Source organism: Notolabrus celidotus, chromosome 2 (assembly GCF_009762535.1).
Source record: "Notolabrus celidotus isolate fNotCel1 chromosome 2, fNotCel1.pri, whole genome shotgun sequence".
In the NCBI taxonomy this organism is placed as follows: Eukaryota; Metazoa; Chordata; class Actinopteri; order Labriformes; family Labridae; genus Notolabrus; species Notolabrus celidotus.
In genome coordinates, this window is record NC_048273.1 from 28,610,116 (window position 1) to 28,624,507 (window position 14,392).

The following is a 14,392-nucleotide window of genomic DNA, read 5'->3' on the forward strand; positions in this document are numbered from 1 at the left end:
ACTACATGGAAAATTATTTGCAGCACATGAATAATATTTTTTGGGATTAATTAAGTGAAATTGAATAATGTCCCACGGCACAGCTGACGATCAGTCAGGCACAGTGGTTGAAAATCACTGATCTACGTGTAAGTGTATGTCCACTTTCAGAGTAGTGTACTTTCAGTGACACAGATGGTGTACACTCAAAGGGATATTTCTGTGTTTTGAAGTGGGGTTGTATGAGTTACATGTCATAAGTAATTGAAACAGCAACACTGGATGATGCTCAGCTCAGCCCCTTCAAATGAGGAACTTCTGGGAGAAACAGCACGCAAACTAGACTACAGTTTACTGTAGATGGGGCCAGTTCTGCCACGTGATTAAGCTAATTATGAGAAACTCCAAGCCATGCACTCATCTCAGTTTAGGTGTACGCTCAATTGGAAATTAATTCAACACTTCACTGTGCCCCCGAAAGCCCATTTGTTTTTGCACTATTTGGGCACGTAACACAGACGAGGTCTTCTGCTAAATCACGTGGCAGAACCGGCCCCATCTTCAGAAAACTGTAGCCTAGCTTGCGTGCTGTTTCTCCCAGCAGTTTCTCACAACAGGGGCCGAGCTGATCGGCATATGTTTGCATACGTTTATGCGAGTACAATTACTAGTGACGTGCAACTCATACAACCCCAATTAAATAAAAAGACAATATCCCTTTAACAGGGATGCTGTCCTTTATTTGATCCTGAAGCTTAATCTTTGAATGTGTCGTGATGGATATGTTTTCTGGGGATAAACAACTTTTAAAACCCTCGTTCTTTCTTTACAGATTCTTGTGATCTACAACATAGATGCAGGAAAGTTTTATATCTATTTAAATTTAAGTATTTTATCAGTTAAAAAATATATTTGAGTGGCTAACAGGTAATAAGGACACAAGTTTAGGTGACATTTTCCCCTTTTTGTTGTTCAGGTCATACTCAGGAATGTTTGGGGGCACTGCAGTTTTGTGGCCATACTTGAAAGGTGGGTTTTGTGAGGTTGGTTACCTCAGTGACAGCTAGGCTACAACACAGTTAACCTCAAAGTTATAGCATCACCATTATGCAACCTAACCCAATGTATCATAAATAATGCACTGAATTAACTTAAGTCCAGTTTTAAGTGACAAACTTGAACTCCAGAGAGAGACAATGCTAACTTTCCCAGGGTTCAAGTCTTGTGTTTTTGTTGCTGTTGTTTCTGACCCTGTCATCATTTGCATGTTGGGAAACCACAAACCAGGCTACTGGGGGGCCAAAGTGTCCCCCTCTGAGAGTGCAGGAACACTGATCTCCCTGCTGCACAGAGCTGATCTGTCACTGAGCTTCCTCCACAAACCAACCGCATGCACAGAACTGTCCGTCAAACACGTTCATGGTGGGCCAGCTTCCTGAAGACTCACACACACAATACACCCACTATTCGCACGCAAATGTGTATTAAGGAAACAGGATACCCAAATGTATTTTTATATCCTGACTAAAATCATGCAAAAAAAAAAACACTCAAATGACCTCATGTGTTTCTTTCTGACTTGGTCAATTGAAAAGACAGACATTAGGCGGAAATCTAAATGCATTAGTAGGTTTGATCTTTAATATGTTTGGGAAAAAAAAGGTTTATATTTTATAAGTCAGGTCAGAAATATTTCAGAAAGTGTTGTTTTTACTCATGTGGCCTGACAACTTTCAAGGCTGAGATATATAGCAGCGTCTCGGTTTCTTCTTAAAGTTGGAATTCTAAATGAACAGGATGTCCCAGTGAATCACCTGTGTGCATCTGTTTTGTAAGGCCTTTTTACAGCTGTTTACTCTGGTTAATTTTTTTACAAATTCAAATAACTGAATTCTAAAGGGTAGCTTTTGAACAATTTTCAGAGCAGCTGAACCAAATGCAGCATCAAAGGTGGTAGAAAAATCAGACGTAAGCCACTCAAGATTATTTCTTCCAAGTGTTCTTTACTACTGTGTTTCCTGAAGTTCATGACGGGATCATAAGGCCTCTAGATTAGAAAGTTTGTCTTTAAATCAAGAAATTGTATTTAGAGTTATGGGGGAAAAATGCAAATCCAGTTCAGCAGTACCGTCTCCCAGTTTTTGGGAGTCTAACTGTGGACTCTTATTAAGTTTATTCTTAATCATTCCTCCCAAACTGCCTTTTTTGGTGCTATCTTCTACTTTAAACAAAGCACACTTCCTGCTTTCAACACAACTGGTCACATTGTGCCAACCCCCTGCTCTGCACCCAACCTCATGCCTTTGGAAAACCATAACAGACAACACACGATGCAGACACGTAGGTGTTTAAATGCAGTGCTGCTTTAAGATGCATATGTTTTCATAATACCTCAATCTATGATGAATTTACCCTGCGGCTGGAAAATACTTCTTCTTAGCTTGTGGATTCAGGTGGGCTTTGTGTCTGGGATACATCAGGATGGGACTGTCAGTCATCTGTCAAAGGACGGTAAGGCTTGGGGATGATTTATATTTGTGCTGTCATGGTTAAAATTAAATTAAGGCATATTTAAAAGACACAAAATGACAATCATGTAAAACATGTTATATTCATGCACCATGTTTGTCATTTGCAGATGTTTTGCTTTTAAAAGATGAGCAGGATCCTAAATGTTTCACCCGGACAGAGAGGGATTTCACCTGCTTCTTTGAGACAGCAGACAATAACAGGACTTATGATTTCTTCTACCACATTGAAGGGTATGTAGTCACCAGTACATGCATCATGTTTTACCTTTTTAACCTCAGAGAGACATATTGTTAAACATTTGTCATACTTAAAACATTCAACTTTTTATTTTAGGTTACTTTACTATAAGAGTGAATTTTAAACTATTTCCTAGACATTGGCATCAATACCAAGTCTACAGGCGTGGTTGTAACCCCATTACTTGTGCTCTTTTTTTTTCATTTCTTTTAACATTTTTTAAATATTTCTACCCATGATAAAATTATCTACTTTTTTCTGAATTCCTTATTCACTCCTCCCAGTCATGTGTCAAGCATTTTAGACTGTGTGTTGAAAAAGTTACCGCTATAATGGTTTTACTGATTTACAAAACAATGTCTGTTGTGTTGTCTCTTTTTATAATGAAGAAGGAAAAGATGTGAAATGTCTGTCCAGAAAACAGAAGAAGGGTCTTTCCTCCACATCTGCTCCTTCCCTTCCTCTGATATTTACTCTTTTACGGACACACACCTTGAAGTTGTGGAGCGCAACACGAACACCAGCCTTCACAAACGGGACGTCTCTGTGGAGGACCACTGTATGACTTAAGCTCCTCTTCATTTGACTATTATTTAATTGATTTTAAACAATAACTATTGCATAGATAGGTTCATAGAGATGGTTGTTTAACATTTGATCCTATTTACAATTAAAGTCTGTTTTTTAAATTATGTGTAATTTATGTTACACCAGCTCCTTAAACTGTGATTATGATAGGACAGGCAGAGATTATTTGGTCATGGCTTTGTAAGCTAGGTAAGGGTAATTCAAGCAAGTCAACAACAATAGTTGGGAATTGGGTCAAAGCAAAAATTAGCTGTAGTATCGCTAATCTAGCAAATGATATGCTGTCTAACCTCAACTAATGACACAATTTTCCCCAGGTGTTATTATCATCAATCAGCAGAGACTTAATAATACGGAAGAGGATTAGGGCCACTGGAAAAAAAATAAAAATTACAGCAACATTTTTAAAAATAATTATTATTCTGACATAAAAGTATTTTTTCTCAGAATTCTGACTTTAATCTCAGAATTCTGACTTTAATCTCAGAATCCTGACTTTAATCTCAGATTTCTGACTTTTTTCTCAGAATAATACTAATAAAAACAAATTTTGACCTTAATTTTTTTTTCTATCTAGTGGCCCTAATCCTCTTCCTCTTCCGTGTCTTCAGACAGAAGTTTCAGTGTCGCAATCCTAAGACCACATCTCTCTGACCCTTGTGTTGTTGTTGTGAAATGGTTAGGGTTAGACAGAATCAACAAGGGTGTTAGAAGCACGGTCACAGAAATGCAGCTCTGACTCTGCAGCCAGACAAATGCTAATCCAAGAGGCTTGCAGCACAATTTGCCAACCTTGGATTCAACAGTGCAGTATAACAACATTTCAGCTTGAGCATTTGAGTAGAATAGTTGCCATGTAAATATGTTAACACACAAACACCAGTAAATTATTGCCACTAATGAATAATGTGAGGTGTTTTACTTCCCTTTGTTTCAAGTCCTTCTGGATCCACCATTAAACGTGTCTCTACATCAAAATGGCAAACCTGGACAGCTGCAGGTTTCATGGCACTCCTTGGTCCCAGAATACTTTAAAGATCAAGCGATGTATGGGATTAAGTACTTCTCTAAAGGAATAGGAGAGAAGATGATGGAAAAGGTACGCACACAACAAAACAATCTAGTTATTAAAATACAGTATTATTATTGCCAGTTAATGAGTCAGCAGTTTTTACTAACTGACTTGATGTCAATGGTATAGAATGAGGCAATATTCCTTGAATTGTAGTTATGAGAATAACCTTATCTTGTTTGCCTTATGCCAATAAGATCACGTTAATACAGTGAGTCATAAATAATATTACATGACTTAGTGGGTTTTTTTCTACTATGAAGAATTTGTTTAAGTCTTCAGCTTTGACTCCATACTGTTTGTGTGCTTTTCTTCACCCGCAGACTCATGGTTGTTAAAGTTGGTGAAAGGGGCATGAAAAATATCATGAGATGTGTAATTCTCATTTTTGCAGGCAGAAGAGGGGCACTTACTCGATCAGCTGATCCCTGGAGAGGAGGTCCAGGTGCAGGTCAGAGAGAAGTGTGCCTTTAGTCAAGATGTGGGACACTGGAGCAGCTGGTCTCAGCCTGTGCGAGCTCTGGTCCCTCAAAGTGCAGGTGTGTCTGACTTAGTAACTCCTGAATTTAATAAGAGTTGAGTCAAGAAATTGTTATCCATGTGATCTTGTACCAAGCATTTTGTGCCAGAAATGCAATACCTGAATGGTCTTTGTATCGCATTTTCAGAGGACATTTCACTGATCTGCTTTACCGCTGATCTTGATAGCATCATCTGTCAGTGGAATGGGAGCCGATATGGTGATCAGAATGGGTACAAACTTTCATACCAGATGAGTCTCAGGTACATAGCTTCCTTCATTACTAATTAATGTTTCATCAATATACAATAATTATGTGTATTATGAGTAGTAGAGGAATACCAAGACAAGCTGCAGCGATCAACCATGAAAAAAAAAAAGTGTCACCTTCTTTAATGGAGCTATATGAATATATTATAAGCTGAAACTGTAAGGATTTGCAGCATTTATTTGTCATTTATGGCAGTCTTTGGGATTCAGACTGCTGGTTGGACTAAAGATGCATTTTAAAATTTTACTGAGCTTTAAATTTGAGCTGATTAAAGTGATTTCATCGTTCTACACTTTACTTCCTGCCTTCACATTTGCAGCTCATCACTGACGTAAACATTTTATGACTCCTAACAGAAAAGGTTCGGGCTGGACAGCGTGGACAGAGTGTCTTGCTGACTTGGGTTTGATTGATCAGTGCCGTTTCTATAGTGACAAGTCCAGAGTAGTCAGAGTGAAGCTCATCAGCACTGCAGCTCCTCTCAGCAGAACTTTTTATACTGAAGAGTTCATCCTCCAAAAAAGCGGTGAGTGATTTAAGATGACTGGATTTATCTGTTGTTAAAAAATTGAAAACTAATGTGTACGGTTGATTTATAGTCAAAACATCCCCGCCAACTCACCTGAAAGCATCATTGGAGAGAGGGAAGTTGTGTTTGACATGGGAGGCTCCTCTTCGCTCTCTGTCGACTCATCTGCAGTACGAAGTCAGCTACCAGACCAGAGAGAGCGAAGACTGGATGGTAAGATGACCTTAATGGCCACCTATCTTTATTTTTTGCATATTTGTTCTAATGTTGAAGTTCAATTGGGTTATTAAAAATACACTACCGTTCAAAAGTTTGGGGTCACCCAGACAATTTTGTGTTTTTCATGAAAACTCACACTTTTATTTATCAAATGAGTTACAAAATGAAAAGAAAATATAGTCAAGACATTGAGTATGTTAGAAATAATGATTTTTAGTTAAAATAATAATTTTGTCCTTCAAACTTTGCTTTCATCAAAGAATGCTCCCTTTGTAGCAATTACAGCATTGCAGACCTTTGGCATTCTAGCAGTTAAGTTGTTGAGGGAATCTAAAGAAATTTCACCCCACGCTTCCTGAAGCACCTCCCACAAGTTGGATTGGCTTGATGGACACTTCTTGCGTACCATACTGTCAAGCTGCTCCCACAACAGCTCAATGGGGTTGAGATCTGGTGACTACGCTGTCCACTCCATTACAGACAGAATACCAGCTGCCTGCTCCAATCAAGCGCTGTCCACAGGGTATGGCATGGCGTTGCAAAATTAAATGATAGCCTTCCTTATTCAAAATCCCTTTTATCTTTTACAAATCTCACTTTACCTGCACCAAAGCATCCCCAGACCATCACATTACCTCCACCATGCTTAACAGATTGCGTCAGACACTCTTCCAGCATCTTTTCACTTGTTCTGCATCTCACTAATGTTCTTCTGTGTGATCCAAACACCTGAAACTTCGATTCGTCTGTCCATAACACTTTTTTCCAATCTTCCCCTGTCCAATGTCTGTGTTCTTTTACCCATATTAATCTTTTCCTTTTATTGGCCAGTCTCAGATATGGCTTTTTCTTTGCCACTCTGCCTAGAAGGCCAGCATCCCAGAGTCGCCTCTTCACTGTAGACGTTGACACTGGTGTTTTGCGGGTACCATTTAATGAGCTTTAATGAGATTTAATAAGCTGCCAGTTCAGGACCTGTGAGGCGTCTATTTCTCAAACTAGAGACTCTACTGTACTTGTCTTCTTGTACTTATGTGCACCGGGGCCTCCCACTTCTCTTTCTACTCTGGTTAGAGCCTGTTTGTGCTGTTCTCTGAAGGGAGTAGTACACATCGTTGTAGGAAATGTTCAGTTTCTTGGCAATTTCTCTCATGGAATAGCCTTCATTTCTAAGAACAAGAATAGACCGTGGAGTTTCATATGAAAGTTCTCTTTTTCTGGCCATTTTGAGAGTATAATCAAACCCACAAATGTGATGCTCCAGATACTCAACTAGCTCAAAGAAAGGCCAGTTTTATAGCTTCTCTAACCAGCAAAACCATTTTCAGCTGTGCTAACGTAACTACACAAGGGTTTTCAAGGTGTTTCTAATCATCCATTAGCTTTCTAACGCGATTAGCAAACACAATGTACCATTAGAACACTGGAGTGATGGTTGCTGGAAATGGGCCTCTATACACCTATGTAGATATTCCATTAAAAACCAGACGTTTGCAGCTAGAATAGTATTATCACATTAACAATGTATAGAGTGTATTTCTGATTAATTTAATGTTATCTTCATTGAAAAAAACAGTGTGTTTCTTTCAAAAATAAGGACATTTCTAAGTGACCCCAAACTTTTGAACGGTAGTGTATATTTTTGCATTAGCGTGCAGTTCCTTTGTTTTCTCTTACATCTTTCACATTTCACTGATGCTATTTTTGCAGGGGTATTTTAAGAGTACAATGTGCTATTTCATGTGCGCTGTGTTTTTTAGACCCATTCTAATGCCACTAGTCTTTGATTAAATACAATGCTGGCTATGGGTGGTTTTATAGCAATGACTTTATTCATCTCACCACTAGATGGCACAATAGAATAAAAAATCAATGATTTAAGCTATGAATTAGAGTGATACGTTTAAAGTAGAACATCAGAAAACTAATATGCTTTTATCAAGTCTAAAGCTGGATGATGCAAAAAAAAAGACTAATATAGAAAAACATTGTTAAAAAAATAAGTATTTCAAGTGAAATGCAAGAGCTATCGAGATTGTAGCAGAAGGGTATAATTAGTAAAATTCATATTTTAATTTGCAATCAATTTATTTGTTCACAGACGAGACTCCTGAAGGGTCCGGAGACCAGCACATGTCTGGATGTTCCTACAGGGAGACCGTTCCGTGTAAAGCTCAGAGCTAAACCTAACAGGTCTGTGTACTCCGGCCACTGGAGCGACTGGTCAGAGGTGCTGATTGGTGACGTGCCTGCTGACAGAGGTAAGCTCACAGTTAGATTCATAACACTCTGAGATCATGATCCTACAGCATATTCAATCATTCAGTAATCTTTGGGTCAGTGGTTTGTGTAGGAAAACTTGACCAGCTGGGACATGCAGCAGTCTTTCAACATGCTTACTTTTTTTCTAAACAATAATCATGTTATTCAAATACAGTTGTGTGATAAAGGGGCTGGGCATTTTAAAATATGAACATAATCATGCAGTTAAATTGATACTTTTGGACATTGTGTCTCAATGCAATCTAAATAAACTTGACAGGACTGTTGCTGATGCTGTGCGTCCCTGTGTCCCTGCTGATCACTGCCATCATCCTTATCGTGTTATTTTACACGTACCACAGGTAATCCATAAAAAAAAAAAAAACTCTCTCTTCTATTTCCTTATTCATTCAAAACACTTAGTTTCTGAAGTAAATGGTTTGAATACTGTTATTTTTATTTTTTTTAAAGGAAGCTGAAGCAGTATTTTTGGCCACCGGTGCCCAACCTTGACAAAATCCTGCAGGGCTATTTGACAGAGATCAACACGCAGAAATGGGTAAATTACTTAACTAACAACTTAATTGAATATGTGATACTTGGACTGTTCCATCATGTTGCATTGTAGAAAACGTATAATCGGATGTGAAACTTATTTTGTAACTGGAAAAAAATTCATAGATTCATATGCGATAGAGAAAACACAAATGGTAAAATAAATGTTAATAGAGCCGACTTTAAACACATTTTGCACCCATAAAGCTGCATCCTTGTCAAAAGTGAGTTACTTTGTACTCACTCTACAGGATCCTCCGGTAACTGCAAAGCAGTGCTCTGATGAAGCCACTTCTTCACTGGTGGAGATCATGTCTGCAGAGGAGGTTTCAGGATTGGAGAAGCAGTCAAAAGAATCAATCCAGCTGGTCAGCAACCTCTCCAGCAGCAAACAAACATACGAAAAACTCCGGCGTGAATTGTTCCCGGATTATGTGACTCTGAACAAAGACAGTGTCATCCTCTGTCCAAAGGGAAACAAATATGTCCACGAGCAGGTCGTAAAGAAAGAAAGGCTGGTGATGGAGAAAGAGCTCTTCCAGACATGTCAGTCTCCCTGCAGTGATTCAGTCAATATCCCAGCATGTGACGGCACCAGCTTTCTGAACCATTCATACTTAACTCTAGCTGAGGCGGCAGAGAGATTGGACAGCAAGGTTCCTGCTGTGAGGGCTCCAGGCAACATCTATACCAATCTCTCCTGTAGCTAAATGTGCATGTGTGCTGTGTTTTCCCTGGTGCAGATTAGTTGTATATTCAATGCACATGAAATAAGAACTTGTTGTAAATAAGAGAAATGTAAAATTCATATTTACTGAATCAGCTCTCTGTGGAAAATAAAAATGCACGTTGTTTTTAAGGATTGACACAGCCTGTAGCTAAACTTAAGGTGTGTTTCCATGTTTCAGAGTATGATATGGTTAAGCTTTAATCATGACTCTCATCATATTAGTCACTTTTAATGCACTCTTTTTGAGTGCAGTTCAATGCTCCTGTGAGGAGTTAATGCTGATGTTTGTATATGACCTACTTAAGTAAACAAGAATAAACAGAAGATTAATTTATATATAGGTTCTATTAAAGCCTAAAACCAGCCTTTTTTTAACCTTTACTACAAAAAATATTCTCAATGTTTGGTATATTTAAAATTCAAAGAAAAGCATAATAAGCCAATTGATTAGTGTTACCTTTGTCCACAGAGGGTGCCGAAATCAACACAAATCCTTAAGATAATCACCCAGGTTTTAACAAGGGAGGCAAGATCATACATTAAGACTGACTGTTTTATGTATTTCTGTGTATATGCTTTTGTCTACATTAGGGGGTGACAGTATATGGGTGATATATCTTCAAGAGAGAATTGGAGCGCTTGCTGCAATAGGAGACCCTGTTTGATAGCTTTGGTGACCAGAACTTGTATACAACCGGATATTGATACCATTCTGAAACTGTTCTATGCTTAAAATACCTTGATTATATTATCATAATTGTATTTTTATTCATTTTGTCTTTGGAAAAGTAAGAAAAACACATCTTATAAAGCAGTGTGTCAGTTTCCTTTATATGAGCTTATTAGATTGAGTGTTTGAAACAGCACTAACTCATTTAATTCGTTTGGCTTTTTTTTTGTGATACTGGAAAATATATGTACAATATACATTTAATATCTTCTCCTGTTCTTTGAGATACCTTAAAAAACTTCTAGTGATCCAAATTGACTTTTGGGAGGCTCACATGAAAGAGAAGTGTAAGAAACCCCATCCTATTTGTGATCACTCTCCTTGTAACAGCGACTAAGAAAGACTAACCTTTGTTCATACTGTATCATATCCCAGCTTGAGAGTTTGTATTTTCAGCTAATAAACATTGAAACCTTTGTTTTTCTGGTATCATTGTCTTTACTGTCAAGCCAATATATTTTCCAGGGTACATGTCAAACTTAAGGGAATACTTAATCAACTTTTGTTTGTCTGTCTTGTGCTTCTACAGCCACTAGGTGGTAGCAGAGATCAACAGGCAGTTGTGTCAGTGTAAGCTCTCACTGAGGCAATACCAGTTATTTTACACCAATGACAATGAGAGAACATATTCATGTTGACTGCCTCACCTGATGAATCGTCATCATTTTCGTCAACCTTGATGATAGCTAATGGTTAAAATAAAAAAACAAGATACTTAAATGCCAGATGTTCATTTATTTCACAAAGTCAACGAAAGGCTCAAATAAAAAAAACTCAAATCATATTACTCACAGTCGGTATGAAAACCAAGAGACATGAGCTGGAACAAAGGCAAAGGAACATCGGTGAGTACAGGGATGAGTGTTTGGGATTAGTAAGAGGATAAAAAAGCCCTCAACAAAGTCAGCACATGTTTTTAGGAGTGGTTACTCACATCCAGCTTTTTCAGCCATGAGCTAGATATCTATGCAATGTTACTGTGATTTAAAATCACTGGAGATGTACAACCACGAGGTGAAAACTTTTAACAAAAAGCCCCAAATCAATCGAGTGACACCATCTGACCTGCCCCTCATGGCTCAGGTTTCTGGAGTAACTACATGAGAATCAAACCTGGATGTTCTGCAAACTATGCTATCACCCTGCACCCAGCCAAACGCCCTCTGTAAAATATACTGCTACTGTCACACTTTAATGGCAAGCCATCATATCTACAGTGTGTCCGCCAGACTGTATGATATCATAGCCATAAATTAGCCCAGATTGAGTATGAGACAACAGCAGAGGGTGGGCGAGAGAGTAAGAACGTCAGACAGAGTAAGACAGAGTAAGTTTTAAGAGAGTCAGTGTTTACTGGTGTACAAGCCTCTCCTCCCAGCAGGAATTCTTTCCGTGTTTCATCACCACTGCCCGCTTGCCCATACACAAACGTCTGCAGAGCGAGGCTGAATCACCTCCTGATGTCATTTCCTCAACTTTCACTTACAATCACACTGAGACACAACATGGTTTCAGATGTGATTGGCTTTTACAGTTTCAAGTCTGTGTACATGTTAACTGTGCCCACAGGCCTGAAACAATAGAAATAAGGCCACAAAAACCGAGCAAATCAACATCCTTTAAACTCCTGCTGGCTGGGAGATTTGTGAACACACACAGAAGCAGAAGCAGTTAGCTTGCTCTGCATGCTGGGAGCAAACCCTCACTGCAGTCACATTAGGTGGGATTGGATTTAGAGGAGCAGACATCAGCTTCACAGCGTGCTCTTAACAGGCAGTTTTGGAGGAAAAGCCACCATAGAGGAAAAAAGAGGAACCAATGTAATCAACAACTCAGGCAGAAAATATGGTGTGAGGAGACTACAGGGCTTTCAGAATCATTCAGCAGGACTGACGGCAGTAGATGTCCACACTGACATTTTGGATTAAAAGAAAAAGAAGTGTAACGTGGGGATTATGGTAGAAACGGATTCAATCATAAACTGTGAACAAAGGTGGATGTAGCCTCAGAGATGTCACCCAGCACACCTCAACTTTGTCTGTTTGTAGGTCACCTGAAAGTTAGGTAGTCGTCATTTCCAATACGGTGACCGCCACAGCTGGGCTTCATAACACCTCCTCAGAAACCAGGTGACATCACATGAGACCGAGTTTTATACAGTCTGTGCTAAAACTTTTACATTCACCTTTCACATTTATTCCAAGTTCCCAACATCGACAGCTTCTGTCTGTTTTTATAGTTGGCACAGATTCATACGTTTACATCCTGGTCCTTGCAAAATAGATTAATTAGCTTCCCTTACTGGTGCCATCTCCAATACTGTAACAATCAGTAGCAATGTCAAGTTATGGTCAAGAAGTTAAGAGCACCTCAGGTCTCAACAATTAGTCACAAAATCATAGAAAAATCACAAAATCACTGCAGCCGTACCACAGATCATATCCTCAGAAGGTGTTTCAAAAACTGTATTTGTTCATCAGACTGTGCAGCCATGCATGTTGAACAAATACACACAGATGAGTTAGCACTGTATGGTCATGACGTGTTATCAGCACATGTGCATAATCAGCAGTAATTTAACTCAAGGTTTAACAGAATCATTGAGGTGTTGATGTTACAGCTTGTCCTTTAAATACAGTTCTTGAAAATGAATTACCAAAGAGTACCACTGGCATTACACAGGATAACTAAGAACAATCAACAGGAAATCACAGTTAAAATGGTTTGTTTACAACTGTTTACATTTTTCCCTTCAGATGTCTGTACTTCCTATCTAATTTAGAAACCACGTTGGTCATTTTGGATGGGAAAAGCCTTCTTATCCCACAGATTCATCTGGTTCTGTTGGTCCAGAGCTCTGCTGAGCGTTGTTCTTTTTGTAACCATCGAAACATAAGCACTGATTGGTCTTCATATAAAGAATAGAGGCTCTGCAGGATCAAAGTTTGGGCTGGGGGTAGCCCAATGGCACAATCTAGCTACTCCTCTTCTGATTATGGATCAGATCTTCTAATATCACATTTTCTTGTTAATTAGAACTCCATATAAAGTCATTTTTAAGAAACAAATACTGTTAACATATATACGGCTTGACAAGGGAAGAATTTATGATCCATTATCCAACAATCGAGCCTTTTCTTTTGCCTCAAATAGAAAATGTTAGAAGACATCCAAATTGAAAACAAAACACTCATTTAAATAATCTCATAATCCTACAGAGAAAACTATGATCTGAAATTAATCTTCTTTTATGTCAAATCAACTATTAACACACTTTTTTAAGACCTTTAACGAAACTTAAGTGTTTAGGGGTTAAAGAAGAGATACCTCTCTTATATCTATATATTCTGTGTCCCTCAGCAGCAATAACCTTGCATATACTATCATCTTTGTGCCACGATAGCTGTGCAAAACATAGGGGTCCTTGGTGATTGGATACAGGCCCCCCTTGGTTACTGTCGCACTGAAGAGACCCCTTGTGAGGGCACTCAGATGTTGGCCTTCTTGTTGATGAGCACAGAGCAGCATGTGAGGGCTCCGTCCACTTTGGCCTTCTCCATGTTGGAAACGGGGATCAGCAGGTGGTCCTTCAACTTCTCAAATACCTGCAGGACACACAGACGAGGCTGTCAATGGAAAAACGGACATCCTGCACTGATAATGGACACCTCAAAGGGCTCTACCCTGCGTGTACCATGGCCACCAGCTAAAAGAAAAAGGTGTTTGATTTATTTTTTAATGGATTATGAAATCAAAGTCATGCTTCGAAGACATAAAAGTTGTCATTTTTTCCAAAGAGGTTAAAACGAATGTTGAAGTCAAGTTTAATGAAGAGTAGTTTGAAGTTGTCTTTTAAAAAGCTGCACTGACTGTAAAAGAAGTCATTAATTCTGTTCACGTTGCTATGATTGCTTATTTTTAATAGGGGCTAATAGGTAGCCATTGCATCAGTACTTTCATATGTAACTGACAGTTCCTCCAGTATTAGCGTCAAATCTGGAATATTAGTCACACTAGTACAGAAGATGAAGTCTGTATTTGGATTCTCTCAGAGAAGACTGACACTTTTTTAGTCTTGCTTTTAACTGAGTTTGGCTCTTATAACAGTTTTATTTCATCTTACTTTCTTTCTTCATCTTATTTTCTTTTAAAGGTTAAATATTTTAGT

At 38.6% G+C, this 14,392-nt stretch overlaps 2 protein-coding genes across 2 annotated transcripts in view; one reads left to right on the forward strand and one right to left on the reverse strand.

The window, feature by feature from the left end:
• Positions 1 to 2,310: 2,310 nt before the first annotated feature.
• mpl (MPL proto-oncogene, thrombopoietin receptor) lies at positions 2,311 to 9,623 on the forward strand. Its single transcript, XM_034707570.1, has 12 exons — positions 2,311 to 2,490; positions 2,618 to 2,741; positions 3,138 to 3,307; positions 4,275 to 4,435; positions 4,803 to 4,947; positions 5,077 to 5,191; positions 5,556 to 5,725; positions 5,799 to 5,941; positions 8,049 to 8,208; positions 8,490 to 8,571; positions 8,681 to 8,768; positions 9,016 to 9,623. The coding sequence occupies exons 1-12, from the start codon at positions 2,379 to 2,381 to the stop codon at positions 9,472 to 9,474; spliced, it is 1,929 nt and encodes a 642-aa protein (XP_034563461.1). The 5' UTR covers positions 2,311 to 2,378; the 3' UTR covers positions 9,475 to 9,623.
• Positions 9,624 to 10,939: 1,316 nt separating this feature from the next.
• Positions 10,940 to 14,392, reverse strand: part of ddah1 (dimethylarginine dimethylaminohydrolase 1) — a 101,226-nt gene continuing 97,773 nt past the window's right edge. Inside the window, exon 6 of the mRNA XM_034707555.1 lies at positions 10,940 to 13,829. Within this exon, the coding sequence (XP_034563446.1) occupies positions 13,713 to 13,829 (117 nt within the window). The 3' untranslated portion in view covers positions 10,940 to 13,712. The remainder of the gene's footprint in view (positions 13,830 to 14,392) is intronic.